This window comes from Crinia signifera, chromosome 4 (assembly GCF_055691185.1).
Source record: "Crinia signifera chromosome 4, ASM5569118v1, whole genome shotgun sequence".
Taxonomy (NCBI): domain Eukaryota; kingdom Metazoa; phylum Chordata; class Amphibia; order Anura; family Myobatrachidae; genus Crinia; species Crinia signifera.
In genome coordinates, this window is record NC_139220.1 from 99,491,951 (window position 1) to 99,508,896 (window position 16,946).

The following is a 16,946-nucleotide window of genomic DNA, read 5'->3' on the forward strand; positions in this document are numbered from 1 at the left end:
ATCATTTGCTGTGATATACAATGAGGGGACAAAACAACTGTGATTCATTTGCCAAGCTAGTTAAATAAATAGTTATATAACTCAGAAATTAAAATTCCACATTTGTAATTAAATTCATGATGATAAATATTGACAAAAAGTACCACATCCTTGTCATTAATGAGATTATAATGACATTGTTTTGTGCCATGCCAATCAACAAATAAGGAAAATGACAAGATCACCCTCAAGCACTATCCTGAGTGTATATAAGGTGTGAACTGAATGCTTTACTTCAGAGAGCTATCACTTGTTATTGTGAATAAGCGCTTGACAACCCATATTCTCACCATGAAGATTGCTGTCATCTTTCTTGTTTTTCTCGGCCTCACCAGTTCCCTGGGTAAGTATGCTTATTGATTAATGTTTGATTTGAAATATAACTGATTTGAGATATAATTATTATAAAACTCATTTGATTACAGAAAAGTTCTGCCATATGTAGCAAAAGATTATTTAAAATACATTTCTTATGAGATTCAAAAGAGAAATATAATGGGACAAGTTTAATAGGGGGAGAGATTCAGAAACTGAGAGATTTGGTAGGAAATCTCCATTTTTTTTAAAGCTGCAATTATATACACTGCAAAACCAGTTTAATTTCGAACTGTAAATGATTGCCGCTTTAAAAATACTAGGGATTTCTTATCAAGTCTCTCACTTCCTGCATCTCTCATCCTATTAAATTTCACCCAATATCTCCTATAGATCCTAGAGTTTATTGTCAGTGGAAACATCTAAGCTACTCTGCCTCATATCTCAGGTTACTTTGCTGAAATCACTGAGGCAAACTGTCCCACTTGTATAAGTGGGACAATATGATTAAGAGAAGGGTGTGATTAAATACAAAGGTCATAACATGATGGTTTTCCAACATACAACTACAGTACAACTACAGTACAGTTAACACAATAAAACTGCAGTACATTTAATATATAACTGCCCCTAAACAGTGCTATGCTATCCAATGCAGGTGCCATGGATGGCCCAATGCATAAGATGTTGGAATGATATGTTTTTAAGGGGATTTATTACTAAGATGTATTTAAGTGTATGTGTATGTACTTATGTATGTATGTATGTATGTATGTATGTATGTATGTATGTATGTATGTATGTATGTATGTGTGCATGTATCATACTAATTATCTAACTACCATATATTTGTGGATAAGTAATAAATTATTCAGAGAACCTTTTTCATATATTTCACTGTTGCATTCCCATACTGTAGATACTGTATACAATTGAAGGGACAAGACGACTATAGTGTGATCCTGCATATCTACTACACATTGATTTGCAACTTAACTAAAAACCTATATTCGTCTCTATGTACAGCAGAGTGAAAAATGTTTTACTGAATAACCAAATCTACTGTATAAATGCAATTTTTGGCTTATTTATTTTTTCTTTTTTAGGAGCCACCATCCCCGGAAACCAAATAAAACTGAGTGGTTTGAGTGTAAGAAACTTTTTTAAAATAGTTTACATTACAGTATTTCAAATCTTGACACAAACACTATAACCAGCACGACTGTTTGTATAGTTGCATCACTTTACTATAATTAAATCATTATATGAATTAAATAAAACATTTTTTAAACATATCTCATACATTCCAATAAGGGATTTTGGTACTTATATGTTAGTTGGGCGCCCACTTTAATTAGTATGCTCATACCCCCACGCCCAACTAACATATAAGTACCAGGATTTATTTTACAGCAGTAATCAGGGGATTGCCAATGTTGGTACATGTGATGTAAACTTTTAACATATTACATATACTGTAAGAAATGGATAATATGATTTGCTTATTCAAGAAAAAAAAGATAATTTTTAATAACCATTTTGTTACAGGGGATTTAAAAAAAATACTATCATTTATGTTGTTTCAGAAAGAAGCTGCTGCCAGTGTTGCTGTAATATTGCAGGGGATATTAGAAACATATGAAACGTTGCAGGTAAATATTAACATGGAAAGCTAAAATACTAAGATATGTCACAAAATCTATTAAAATATAAATACATTTCTAAAATACAGACTATATTTGCTAAATGATTATTATTCATTGTTCTCATTGTAATAATTTTGCAAATGTATCTAATAGATTATTTATTTATCATACACCTACAACTGACATAAATTGCTTTTTGCTATTATTGCTTTAAGGTATGAATTACAGTAGGTGCTGGTGCAGCCTCGCTGTTTAATAATGGCTTGACTTACAGTATATTATGCACATAAAATAGACAGTATGAAATAAATCATATGCAATTCTATCACCTGGGAAGGTTCTGGATGGCTCAAGGGCACAGACAATTGCAGAATATCAAAATGAAGAAAATTGGTAATGCTGTCAAATAAGTTTAAATCAGCAAACCCATGAAGTAGAATCTTGGAACTTACCATTTTCCATGGTTCGTTACTTAAGGTTGTTAGTAATGATTATAATTCTGTAAAATGTCTTAAATTACTATAGCAACCACAGTCAAATGGTACAAGTCATATAATCTCTTTCTGTTCTGTCATATTCTTTGTTCAACTCACCCCCACCACTCAATGTCACAGAATATTCTGAAGGGCATTGCATAATATGTTGACATCTTTGTGATTATGACAATCATATTTCTTCTTATTTATAGATTTTGATTAATTTTTAAGACATACAGTAGATATGTTTTGTATATCGAAAACATTTCTATTACAAGACAATACAAAAAAAAAAAACTTATACATACATCACAAACTGACTACCTATATGCATTCATACATATTCCAGGATAAATATCATATATTTCTAAAAGGGATATTGCATTCTCATTAAAAATTTGGAAGAAATAATTTCTTACTCTTTATTTATACATTCTCAGATGGCACTCTCCTCCTGTTCAATATGCCTTTTCCAAGTATTCAATTTCTGAATTCATTTATTATCCATCCCGTCAGTTGTCTTCATTCTATAAGCTTCTATAAGTTTTCAGTATTGAACAATTGTTGTTTTTGTTGCTATAAAGACATGGTTCAAAAATGATGACAATAATATTCTTTAGAGAGATTTTGAAAATGAGATAACTATTTACAATTTATCAGCTAAGAGAAATTCAGATGCATGCTTATAAATATCTTAGTGGTTATTCAGGAAGGATCTTAAAAGCAAAATCTTCAGGTGTGTTCAAAATTAAATGTATATTGCAGTGTAAGGGGTACATTTCCTAAGATGGGAGTTCAATTGAAGATGGGATGTTGCCCTTAGCAATCAATCAGAATATATCTATTATCTTCTAGAAGGTGCTAAATAAATAAGAATAACAGTATAATCTGAATGTTTGCTATGGGCAAAATCCCATCTTCAATAGCACTTCCATCATAGTAAATTTACCCCTAAGAGTAAAGCAGCCAGTATTTCCCTGCACTGAAACAAAATAACTCACCCAAGTCTAACAGTTAAGCATGGTTTTGCCCTTTAGAGAAAGATTTTTCTTTTTATATCCTTATTGAATAACCCCCTTCATTTGCTATTTATAAACACAAAAGTGGGATTGCTGATTTTAAAAAAAAAACTGAATAACTATGTATTCATTAGTTGATTATTTTCAGTATATGTCAACCTTTTGCTTGTCTCAACCTTTTCTCAATGTCCATCTAGACCAGCAGTTCTCAAAGTGTGTGTCCTGAAACCAAAGAAGGTTCCGACCTTCTCAGCATGGGGTTGCGACTCCATGTAGCTGACCATCAGGCTGATAACTTCTCTGATCTCAGTCAGTGATTTAAGGAGTCTTAAAAATCTGTTCAATTGTCTGTTAGACTCCTCACATCATTGTGTGCCTCCACAATGCTGCTGTGAATGTGTGGTCTGATGACTACCATGTGATGTGAGGACCTTCTGCAGTAACTTGAGGACCCCTGACCTAGTCCATATGGACCTTTTTCATGTGTGGACCTACTGCCTATCATCCAATAGTGGTCAGCCTATTGACTGTCGACCTAGACACAGTTGACTTAATAATCCACACCCCCCACTATCTGGGTAATGCCTTGATTTCCCATTGTTCAGCCACATAATTGTAGTGTGTTTAGTTTGTGCATACCCCCCACATTAGTGGCAGTGGAGGAGGGACACGAGAGTGCACCATAAGAGGCATGGCTTCATGGTCAGGCGGAGTGGCCTATATCTGTAGCACTCCCAAATGAGGGGCATGGCTTCTTGATCAGGGGGTCTGACCTATGTCCTTGGCACTTCTGTGAGGCCACCCACCATTTTTGGCACTTTTTTGGGGCATGGCCTGTGCTGAGAGAGCTGCTGGCAATGCCCCACATCAACCCTATGCAGTAAAAAAACACTGTGCGCATGTGCACAGTGTCTCTTCCCTGATGCTCTGCTAACCAGAGCAATGGGTATTAGGGGGGACTCCCAAATACCCCCTTCCCCATAGTGGGATAATGCCGGTCCTGGACAGGATGCGGGATCATCTCAATAAAAGGACCGTTGCTAGATATGGTTTGTGTAGTGTGTACTAGTGTGTACCTTTAGTGTTAGAGTGTGTTTGATGTTCAGAAGACATATACTATATAAAACCTGATTTACTTGTATAACCTAAGGTATGAGTGGATATTTATGCATAACAAATATGGCATACAATAATGAAAGAATGTTTTATTACATTTGCAGAACAGCGCTGAAGCTGAGAAACCGGCAATCCAGAAATGTATAGCTTTCGATTTGATCCGTTTATTGGTAATTGTAATATACTCTTTAGTTAATTTAATTTAAAGAATAACATATATGTATAATGTTTTGTAGAAGATACACCTAAAAAATAATGCAACATATACAGTATGATTTAATATGTCATATGCACATTGTATATTAGATCATATTGTCATTTCAACATATAAAGTATAAATTCTATATTTTCCCAGATACAGTAATACTTTTGTTGGAATAATAAAATCAGTACATGAAGAAACTTAAAAAATACATATCATCATATTAAACTTTATCTCAAAAGTTAAAAAAAACACTGTACAGTATATTGTCATTTTTATATTTTGTTTTTGTTTTTTCACCAGAAATTATTATCCCTTGAGTTGCAATGTCCACTGCCACAGCTTTTACGTCTCTTGGTAAGGTTCTTTTTATATACATATATAAAACATTTTTTTTTCATGAATTACACAAGAAAACAATGTCTGTAGTTCTATAAAATATTGAATTTAAATGTAATGTTAAATGGTGTTATTTTACAGATTCTAACATGTTATATTTATTTTTATCTATTGTTACGGTCTTTGCTAGTTATCTTTATTTAGTGGCAATCAAGGCCACTTAGGCAGATAGCAACTGCCTAGGGGCTCTAGAATCTGGGCGGCACCAGAGTCAGAGTATCACAAAATTAAGTATGACTCTGAGGAGTGCAGGATGAGTGACTGACAGTCGGGATTCTGACAGTCATTTCTCTGACCTCGGAATCCCAATAGGTTGTAAGCCGAAAGTCATAGCCCTGACTTCCACGTTCTATTTTCCCACATGGGGGTCCACGACCCACACAGAGGGAGAATAGAATAGACAGCAAGCACAGCTTGCTACTGAGCCCACAGCTCAGGCTCTATGACAGTCGGGACTCTGATGTTGGAGAAACGAACATCCGAATCCTGACCGTCGGTAACGTATACCATACCTGACTCAGAGATACATCCTTGTCAAACTTAAAGCAAATGGCAGGTGTGGGACCTCTAAAACATCACCTCCACACTTTTCACCCAACTTATGAAATGTCAACGTTGGTGTGTGGGTGGTGGGAGCAGTAAGCTGAAGTTTTGCCTAGAGTGCCATAAAACCTTGCACTGGCTTTGGTGGTAATATACAGTATTATCCAATGCTACAAATCATAGAATGCTTAGAATTAACATTAATTTAGTAACTTTTACATGCATTGTTTATTTTGCATAATGCACATGTGAAGTCTAAAAAATGACTGATAAATAACAAAACGCTAAAGTAAGCTGGATGGCATTTAAGCATGTTCCTGACATGGTTGCATCTAATGAGATCTACTTGTTGTTTACTGTAAGATAATGCAATACTGTGCATCTCAAGGGGACTTCCTGACCCCTCTATTTCTTGAGATCCTCCTACTGTATTTGCAGCTGCAAAGAGGAGCACCTGCCAGTCAATCCAGCTTGCCCCCAGTGTTACAGACCTGGCAGATGCAATGAGGAGCAGCTGGTGCTATTAATACTTACAATAACAGAACCCCAGCAATCAGTGTTTTATGTGCCATGTATGAGTATTAGCAGTTTTCTACTATATTTAAGTAGTATTGAGTGTGTGACCTTTATATGTTTTTATATTTTTATAAAAAAATATAACCATTGATGGCTCTTCAAACCATTAACATGTACATTATTCTTTCAATGCCATTGATGATGGCACACCATCTATGTAAGAACTATTAAGAAATGATTGTTGATCCTAGCCTGGTGGCAGGAGTCTGCATATGGGAAGAACTTGACCTTCAATGGCTAAACTAGTGATTTGTTTATAATGTTGATTTTAATTGACCAGCTACCATTAGTATAGCTATCATTGGCCATAACTCTAGTACACCATACATAAATTGCAAGTGTCCCCATAAGCAATATAGAAGTCTTATCTTTATACTACTAATTGTATTACAATTATTTAGTGTGACTACAAAATTGATAGAAATATATGCAAATTGTGTAAACGTTGACACACTTGGCTAACAAAAATCATTCATTTTTTAAAAGATTATCCAAATATAGTAATTTTCATGTTTTTATATTTTTTAGGAAATACCAGAGGAGGCTATTGGTTTTATATTGGTAAGTGTTATACATATAATAATAATAATAAAAAAAATGAAAGAACATACTCTCAACATAAAAAGGAACTAATCTTTAAACAAACTAAATAAAAAAATATTTACAAAATATTTATTTTACAAGTGCCCAATATACTATAGGCCAATCTATAAATTAAAGAATTTTGTAATTAAATTAAAAGCATGTCTAGTATTTGTTTTCAGTGCCATCCCATATATTGTGACAAGTGACTATTGAATTGTTCTCTAAAGAATATAGACGTCTGTGTTTATGTAATATTGTCCTCCTATACCTGGGGTTATCTTATGTTGGTTTATGCATAGTTACTATCTAGCTTTTGCAAAGAGCAGAAAGAGACACTGCATCAAGGGGGTTGTGTAAATAGTATATGTAAATATGCTATATAGAGTTATTAGGGGATGCAGTTACCATCCCGGCGGTCGGGATCCCGGCGTTCAGAATCCCGACGCCGGAATCCCGACCGCCGAAATGCCGACACTTTCTCCCTCCGTGGGTGTCCACGACACCCCTGGAGGGAGAATAAATTAGTGTGCCGAGCGTAGCGAGGCACCGGGCCCGCTGCGTGGCGAGCGCAGCGAGCCCGCAAGGGGGGGCGATCCACGTCCCCCCCTTGTCGGCATTTTGGCTGTCGGGATTCCGGCGTCGGGATTCTGAACGCCGGGATCCCGACCGCCGGGATTCAATACTGAATCCAGTTATTAGTTTACTAGAATTTGAGCATTGTATGATATAGTAATTAACATGCAGAATATAGCCATCATTTAAATAACAACATACAGTAAAAGTAGAAAATGATTCTATTGTGTTTCAAAGTGCTGCTGTACACAGAATATGGGATGCACTACTGTATGTATGAAAAAATCAAGTACAATGACTGTAAGGAGCAACAACTGCTTCTGCCATCTTCACAGTGCCGCCATACAAAAAAACAAAAAAACAAAGAAAGGGTTTAGAAAGTCCCAAGGCACTGTCTAAAAGTCCATGCAGCCTCAATGTTGATAGAGGGGCCCTTATTCTGATCAGTGCGGCCCGATCAGAATATGCGGCCAGGACCGTGCAGGCGAATCCCCGCCTTCCATACGGATCGCCACCTCCGTCCGTACGTGGATATGTTTCGGTCCGCATGAAAGTGGACGGGGATACGCCTCCTCCATCTTGGGAGCAGCCCCTGCATTCGATGGTAGCCGAACATCGAATGCAGGGCCGCACGCTCCACCAGCGCCCGCCACCCTAGACCACACGGACACTTGTCCGTATGAAATCATGTATGGGGGCGGGCAGCTGACATCCGGCGATGTCAGATGCCCGCCCCCTACACATGCGTCACGGCTTCATTACCATGCATACGCCCTGCGTTTGCATGGGAACGCCCATGAAACGCGGGGCGTATGCATAGGGTAATGAGGCTAAGTAGCCCTTCACGCCCCTCTCCGCCCCCTGTGCGGCGTCTAAAGAATACGTTCGGCGAAACCGCTTGCACATGCGCAGAGTGACCTCTGCACATGCGCAGTCGACAACCATCGGCGGTACGACCGCATGCGGAAAAATCCGCACCGATCAGAATAAGGGCCAGGGTCACTGGAATACCTCCTAGAATGTGCAACTGGAAAAAACAGTGTTGATGGCGCTTCTGCATTCATTTTTCTCATTTAAAGCAAATACTGTAACTTGTATCATATATTCACAGAGGTTATTTCCCATTAGTTACTTACAGTTCCATGTTATATTAGAAATAAATTACTGATAAAATGGATGCAATAGAAAATAAATAATAACAATGTATACTAAACTTAATTTGTGTTTCCAGAATGGCCAAATTGACCAACTATTAGAAAAATTACCAATTTCTTCACTTTTGGGAACAGTTACTACATTGGTGGTAAGTTGACAGTACAATTGTTTTAACTGTTCATTACTGTACATTACAATGATACTGTAGCTATAACTTTACCACATCACATACAGTAGGTTAACTAGAGCTTCCATGGTTTGTTATTTATTTAGAAAAATATTATTTACCTAAAAAAATTGTAAGCCATATTAGACTATAAAATTAAATATTAATATGGTGAATCAGTGGGTACAATGTTTGCCTAATATTTAAAAATTGCCACCAAAGATTTATTTAAAGACCCCATTTAAAGATAATGATTATATCATATCATCTATCTAATTAAACCAATGCTCCATACCATTTGAAATGTTTTTTTTTTTTTTTAAACTTACCTTTAATTGGATGCATTGATAAATAAACACAAAATGATTAGTGACTATACAGTATGAACATCATGTAGTATACATGAAACTACTGTATGTTAAAAAGGATATTGAGATCCCAGGGCTTGGAAAGCCATCAACCAGAAGACTAACAATGACATCTGGTCGGGATCCCAACACCTATATATATTAACCCAATCTAACCCTCCCTACCTGCATACTAACTCTAAATCTCCCTTCCCCATTAGTGTCTAATCCTGGCTATAAACCCCCCCCCCCCCAGCCTATTCTTAAGCATACCCTCCTAGGGCCTTACCATAACTTCCACCACTGCAGTTTAACCCTAACCCTACTACAATGGTTACATGTACCCCCTCTTCCTACACACAGGCCCTAACCCTAACCACCCCAGTTTACAACTATCAGGATGCTGATATTTGTAATCCCAGTACCAAAATTGTGAGAAGTGTTGGAGTTCCGGTGGCGGTCCTCTAAATAGTGCTGGGTAACCACCAGCATGCTGACTAGAATCCCATGGCAATTCTTTTGGTCTAGAGACTAAATAATAACTGCCACAATTGTTTTTATATTTTCAAATGCCACATAATATTATATCTAATTATATTGCTAATTTGTTGGTTATAATGGGCTATCAATTGAAGGGATCATGACAAAACACAAGTTATATACAATGACAATAAACAAATGATTAGGGTGATTGTATCTAAATAATTTGAGAGGTTAGAGGTGTATTACAGAATGCAGCAGACAGGGTCAGCGACATGGGGTCAAGGGGAATGTCTGAGCCGGGCCCCAAGGGTCATGGGGCCCCAAGGATCAATGGGCACAAAAGAAAACATGCAACTCATTTTCTTTGTATTATGTCTGCTCTGCCACAGCGTTGGAACAGACAATAAATATCCCAAGTATCCACCCGGTTACTAATCACTTGGTTTGATCCTGCTGAGAGTCATGATGCCATGGTGCTGTACCATGCGGGTCCTTCCAATCTGATGCCGCAGAGGAGCTGCACTGTCCCCACCCCTTAACTCCAAGCCCCAGTCACATACAATCCTCCATTTGAGAGAGTGCGGCCATTAGCACCCGCACTGAACTTCAAACACCAATTGCTCTTGAAACACTGTGGGTGTTTCAAGAGCAGCTCTGCAACGTTGTCCATTGGGCTACATTGCGTCCTGCTCCGTAGACAATTGACTTGCTGAGTTTATTTGACTTTCATCTCCCTCACTTATCTTCCTCTGTAGTAAGCTGGTCCCTAATGCTATCACCCCCTTCTCCCCCAATCACCAGTCCATTGTGGATATTGTACTTAATGCAAATGGGGGATATCTCCATTGTCTTCATAATTATGTTCATATGGGCTCAGATTTCCTTAGGACAACCCACCCTTTTGCATGCCACCAGTCCATTGTGTTCCATTCTGATTATTTTTATTTTACCAGTCTCAAACAACCATCATAATTTGTTTATGCTTCTGGAGCCCACAAAACTGAATAGAGGGGTCTCCAATCATGGATAGAAGTACTGTAAAAAAATACAGTGTATTCATGAAATATATACAGTGGGCATTATGTGTAAATAGCACTACAGGGGGCATTATGTGTGTAAGCGGCAATAGTGGGGGCATTATGTGTGTACGCAGCACTACAGGGGTAATAGTCATGCCCAGGTCTATCCTTATAGCCCCCATAAACCAGCACAAGCTGCTGATTAACAGGGATTTGCTTTACCTTCTCCAGACAGCAAAAGCATAATCCCTGAAAGCAGTTTAGCTTTCAGCAAAATACGAATGGTTATGAATGGGATTGGACAGAATTGCCAGTTTTTTTAAACTGAGAATTCGGCAAATGGACCCAACTTCTCAATACTTCTATGGGTAAAAATAAAAGGGTTAAAAAAGCAGATTGGGGTCCACCATCTTGAGCATAAGCAGTTCTGATTTCCAAAATGCAGGAAAAAAATGATGTATATTTTAAAAATTCACATATTTTAAAAATCAAAACCGGACTCTTGGACATGTCCTGGTTCCCAAAAAACTGGTGAAAAAGAAGTAGGGGTCCCCTGCAAATTTTAAATCTGCCCTGGGCACCAACAGTCAGTAGGTTAATGCCACAGCCAGAGAACACTTTTATATAGGTCCCCTGGCAGTTCCAGGGGAAACCACTGACTGGTCAGCCCTGGCTGGGGTCCCTGGGGGGAGCACCTAACCCCCCCCCCAGGGCACCCAAGGGCCAGAGCTATCCCCAGCACCCCAGGGTGGTGGATGTTGGGTTGATAGTGGTTAAAGTGTAAAAAGCAAGTTAAGTAATGTCTATAATAAAAACCACAAACATAGTGAAAGTAAAGTTTTATTTACATACATGCACTCATACATACATATTTACACACATACTGTACTTACCTATGTTCCCACAAAGATAAGTTCCCTTGTCCTATAGGTCTCCATAGCGATCTGCAAAATATACTCCACAAAACCCAGAGTAAGTCAGTCCTCAATGTTCCATGTAGGCATTCACAGGGTTAAAAAAAATACATGACCCAATCCATTTAGAATGCTGCTTCTCAGCTTAATTGAAAAGGATCACACAAACATCAGTAAATGGGAATCCCATCAGCTAATCAGCTGCAAGCTCCAGAGTGACGCTTATTAACCTTGGGGATACCTCAAATTAACTTTGCGGTTAGACTGATTTGCTGGTTCCCATCATAGGAGTCAATGTTCTTTTCATAACATTGACTCCTATGATATGAACCACCATAGAGGATAAATGTTGTTTTCGTAAAATTAACTTCAATGAGATGTGGCCAAATAATCACTGGCAGAGCTCCTCTGAAACTTGCAGCTGATTGGCTGAGAGGATACAAATTGACTGACATCAGAATCAGCTTTATTGGCCAGGTATACTTGCGTACACTAGGAATTTTATTTGGATTGCTGTGCAACAGCCATTTAGGTAACAGTTAAACAGTGACAGTACAGATATACATAACACATACAGTTATACGCTCAAAGTGCCCTGGGGATTGTAGACGCAGGGAACATATATTCACTGAGCTGCACAGCGTCTAGGCAGCCAACAGCGGCACCACTGGTCACTGCTATAGCCAGGTAGGTAACAATTTAACCAGAGACAGTACAGTTATCACACAGGGAACACCTACCCGCTGATTTGCACAGTGCCTAGGCAGTCAACAGTGGCGCCACTGGTCATTGCAAACAGCCAGGTAAGTAACAGTTAAGCAGGGACGGTACAGTTTTAGGTTGCTATGCAGTGTGTGAGACAGGGGAGACACAGGGTACATATGGCTATGTGGCACAGTTCCTAGGCAGCCATTTGTGGCTTCCATCAGTGGGATTTCCATCAGTTACATGGAACTATGGGGGAAATCTATAAAAAAAATTCCCAGTATTTCAGGAACCAGGACTGGGGCTGGTTATACTTGTAGCAGAGACCCCATGCTATATATATATATATATATATATATATATATATATATATATATATATATTACACCTTCTTTTATTTTTACACATACAGTAGAAGCATGCATGGATGTAACTGATAAGTGCATGCTTCAGCAAACATGAATGGCACAAGGCGGTCTAATTGCCAGATACGAATGGTCATAAATTTGCCAATCCTAATGAAGTCTATGGAGAAATGAGGCTGAGTTCTATCAATGGTCTTTTAATTCATACATTTGGCTGCATCCGTAATTTTCATCTGAAAAAGTGGCACTCAGCTAAATTTGTCCATTCATAAATTTGACAATCTGTGAGTCCCGGCCAAGAATGGGATTGAATAAGTATGAAGAAATGCCCATTCAATATTCAAAATTGTTCCTGCATTAGCAGTAGTAGTAGACATTGCTGGGTAAATTTACTAAGATGGGAGTTCTTTTGAAGATGGGATGTTACCCAAAGCAGAAAATCATATTGTATTTATTATCTTCTTGAAGGTATTAAATAAATAAGTAGAATCTCATTGGTTGCTATGAGCAATATCCCATCTTCAATGGAACTGCCATCTTAGTTAATTTACACAGCAATGTCTTCTACTACTACTACTACTACTACTACTACTACTACTACTACAGCTACTAATACTACTACTACTACAACTACTACTACAGCTACTAATACTACTACTACTACTACTACTACTACTACTACTACTACTACTACTACTACTATTACAGCTACTAATACTACTACTACTACTACTACTACAACTACTACTACAGCTACTAATACTACTACTACTACTACTACTACAACAACTACTACTACAGCTACTAATACTACTACTACTACTACTACTACTACTACAGCTACTACTACAACTACTACTACAGCTACTACTACTACTACTACTACTACTACTACTACTACTACTACTACAACTACTACTACAGCTACTAATACTACTACTACTACTACTACTACAGCTACTACTACTACTACTACTACTACTAATAATAATAATAATAATAATAATAACTATATGTACTTCTATTTCCTAATTGTTATGCTTGTTTTACTTGCAGGAAGGACTTCTTGCACAACTTGGGCTACTTCTTAAGACACTGCTAGGAAAAACTAGCAAACTTCTGGTAAAAAAAAAGGATTTGTTTGTGCTCTTGTGTATATGAAAGTGTATGTGTGTGTTATTTATAAGAGAAAAACAATATATATATTTTTTAATTACTTCCTTTTTTTTACACTATGCAATAGGAGAGTACAGCATATTACAGGTATTGTCTACCATCAAAACCTCACATGTATATGTGTTGTGCTACAACCCCCTTTTAAAAATGTAATTTAATAGCCACAGAATAACTGTATTTACCAGATCTATTAGTGAGCACCATATGGTGTGATGATGGTGATTAGAGCACAGAATGAGCAGTGGCTTGAGGACAAATCAATGCTACAGTACATCAATGTGGTATGTGCTGATATGCTGTACTATATGGGGCTTTTCATAACCCATGTGAGATGAGAAGCTTCATATATTGATTTTTTTTATTCCATTTACAGAATTTTATGTAGTATGTTTCTTCAAACGGTCAAACTTATTTTATTTTTCCTTTCTGTTATTGTGATTATATAGAACATTACAAACTCTATGTAGATTTATTTGTATTACGATACATGTGCACATTGTACCCATTATAAATGTGCCACTTCCTCACAGTGCAGCCACTAAGTTGTGGATAGACAGCAGAGCACAGTGCAGTATGCCTCAACTGGAGTGAAATGGCGCCACCATGGAATCTTTCCATGCAATCCAAAACCCATGAGAATTTAATGCTGGGATTATGTTTTGCCTCAATATGGCATCCGAGCTAGTCAAGAAAAAAATTAGCCGCATATCGGATTGAAATTTGGGCACAATCGGATGTCAGGTTATACGAACAGATAATCTCTATTAAAAAAACCTTACCAATGTAACAATAATGTTGTGTACACATGGGGGCGATAGGGGCTATAATCGCTGGAAATATGGTTGCAGGCGACAATATTGCCAGTGATGGAAGTGTGCCCCGGCGATAAATAGCCGGGTGCGCGCTCCCGTTTTCTGCACCATTGTAATCGCTGGTCGCAGGAGCTTGCTCCTGCAACCAGCTAATTACCTCTGCGGCTCCCCCAGCAAAGGTTCTTTTTCATCAGCGACCATCTCTGGTCGCTGATGAAAAGGAGGAACTGAGCAATATATTGCTCAGCAATCTATTGCAAGCAATAGATTGCTAGCAATATATCTCCCCCCGTGTGTTGGCACCTTAAGCAACAACATGAGAGAAATAGAAGAAATGATGAACATTGGAAAAAAAACAAATTCAAACAAGGCTGCAATAATACGATACAATATGAAACACAGAAATTGAAGTAATGAACTGAATACTTCAGTAAATGTGAGAAGGGAAATAGGGAATCTAAGATAAAATAATTTCATTTAGTTTACATTAAAATAATATTAACATTTGGTCTAATAATTAGGCAAAAGAACAAAAATTCAAGACCAAAGACTGTAATAAATAATGCAAGACTAACCATGTAATATTTGTTATTGCAACACTTGTTGATTACAATGGGCTGGATTCTGGTGCAGTCAGAACTTTTATGGTGTCACAACTAAGTGATTATCGGTTGACTGTGCATGCATTGTAACCGCAGTGTGCATGCTGCCGCACCAAGGTACCTTTGTAATACCATTCAGACTTGGGCAGGTGTATTAAGCCTGGAGAAGAGATAAACTGAAAATAAAGTGGAGATAAGGTGAAAGGAGTTAAAGCACCAGCCAATCATCTCCCAACTGTCATTTTCAACCATAGTTCATTGGTTGGTGTTTTATCTCCTTCACTTTATCTATACTTTATCTCCAGTTTATCTCTTCTCTTGGCTTTATGCATCTGTCCCACTGAGCTATCAGCCACAAAGAGTTTGACAGGAGGATTTCCATCACTGAAAAAATAATTTGTATAATATCTGATTACATTCTAATGTATTTATTCTTTAACACATGTTTCTTTTTTAGGGCTCTACTCTTAATTTGGATTCCTTAAGTTTTGTACATGATACTATCAATCAAGTAATTGAAGTAATCGGAAAAACTGCATTGGGACCTGTACTGAATCTTGTTGATGTTGTATTAAACCTAGTCACTGGACTGTTGGGTGGAAAATCCAGTGGAGGCCTTTTGGATGGCATATTGGGTGGAAAATCCGGTGGAGGCCTTTTGGGTGGTGTGTTGGGTGGATCCGGTGGAGGCCTTTTGGGTGGTGTGTTGGGTGGATCCGGTGGAGGCCTGTTGAGTGGAGGCCTATTAAAAAATCTCCCAGTGGTTGGAGGTCTGGTACAAAATCTCCCGGTGGTTGGAGGTCTGGTACAAAATCTCCCGGTGGTTGGAGGCCTGGCAAATTGAGGTAACTAATCTATAAAAATGCACATCTAATGTTTTCTATGAGAAAGACCTGCTTTATCATTTCATATAATCAATATGTGATACATTTACTAAGATTACCATTGAAGAAGGGATGGTGCCCATAGCCACCAATCAGATTCTACTTCTTATTTATTTAGCACCTTCTAGAAGATAATAGATATAATCTGTTTGGTTACTATGGGCAACATTCCATCTTCAATAGAACTCCCATCATAGTAAATTTACTCCTTTGAATTGATGAAGGTAAAATAGCCAGCTTAGGGTAGTGACATAAATTAGCTTACCGCTGGAAAATAAAATGGATTAGAAAAAATATTTATTCTATTGGATTGATCCCAAAACTGCTTTGTTATAACCATTGCAACTGAGAATGCCCTAAATATAGGACACCAAAATAAAGACTTGTCCTAGATGGTAGTTGAAGGCAGAACTACAATATAATACTATTTATGAAATAAAACTCATCTGAGAGTATGTGTAAAATATTAGTCTTAATATCCACAAAGTCTATTCATTTGCTTTGGGTCTGAAATAACAATGTAAAAGTTTTTGGGGTACATGGCTTAAATACTATAATAAAGCTCGCTTCTGAAATTGTATTCATTTTAGATCTGTGATGACAAACAAAATCACAACTAAATCAGCAGAATAACATTTATATTCTTATCTAAAATGTACATATATGTGTATAATATACTTGAAAATACCAATAGAGCTTTTTGTTTCACTTTGGATAAACAAAAGTATTGGAAGACTGTAATTGTGTTAGCTCCAAACCATGTTGCTCTAACACAAAGTTGTCAAGATTAATCCCTTAAGTGGTGGGTTTTCCTGGGGAAGGACAAGCC

The 16,946-nt window shown here is 37.5% G+C and overlaps 1 protein-coding gene across 1 annotated transcript; it reads left to right on the forward strand.

The window, feature by feature from the left end:
- The first annotated feature begins 330 nt into the window (after positions 1-330).
- On the forward strand, positions 331-16,077 carry LOC146072959 (uncharacterized). The gene is made up of 9 exons (XM_083180131.1): positions 331-382; positions 1,461-1,504; positions 1,941-2,006; positions 4,716-4,781; positions 5,117-5,170; positions 6,860-6,892; positions 8,721-8,792; positions 13,700-13,765; positions 15,691-16,077. The coding sequence occupies exons 1-9, from the start codon at positions 331-333 to the stop codon at positions 16,075-16,077; spliced, it is 840 nt and encodes a 279-aa protein (XP_083036257.1).
- Positions 16,078-16,946: the final 869 nt, after the last annotated feature.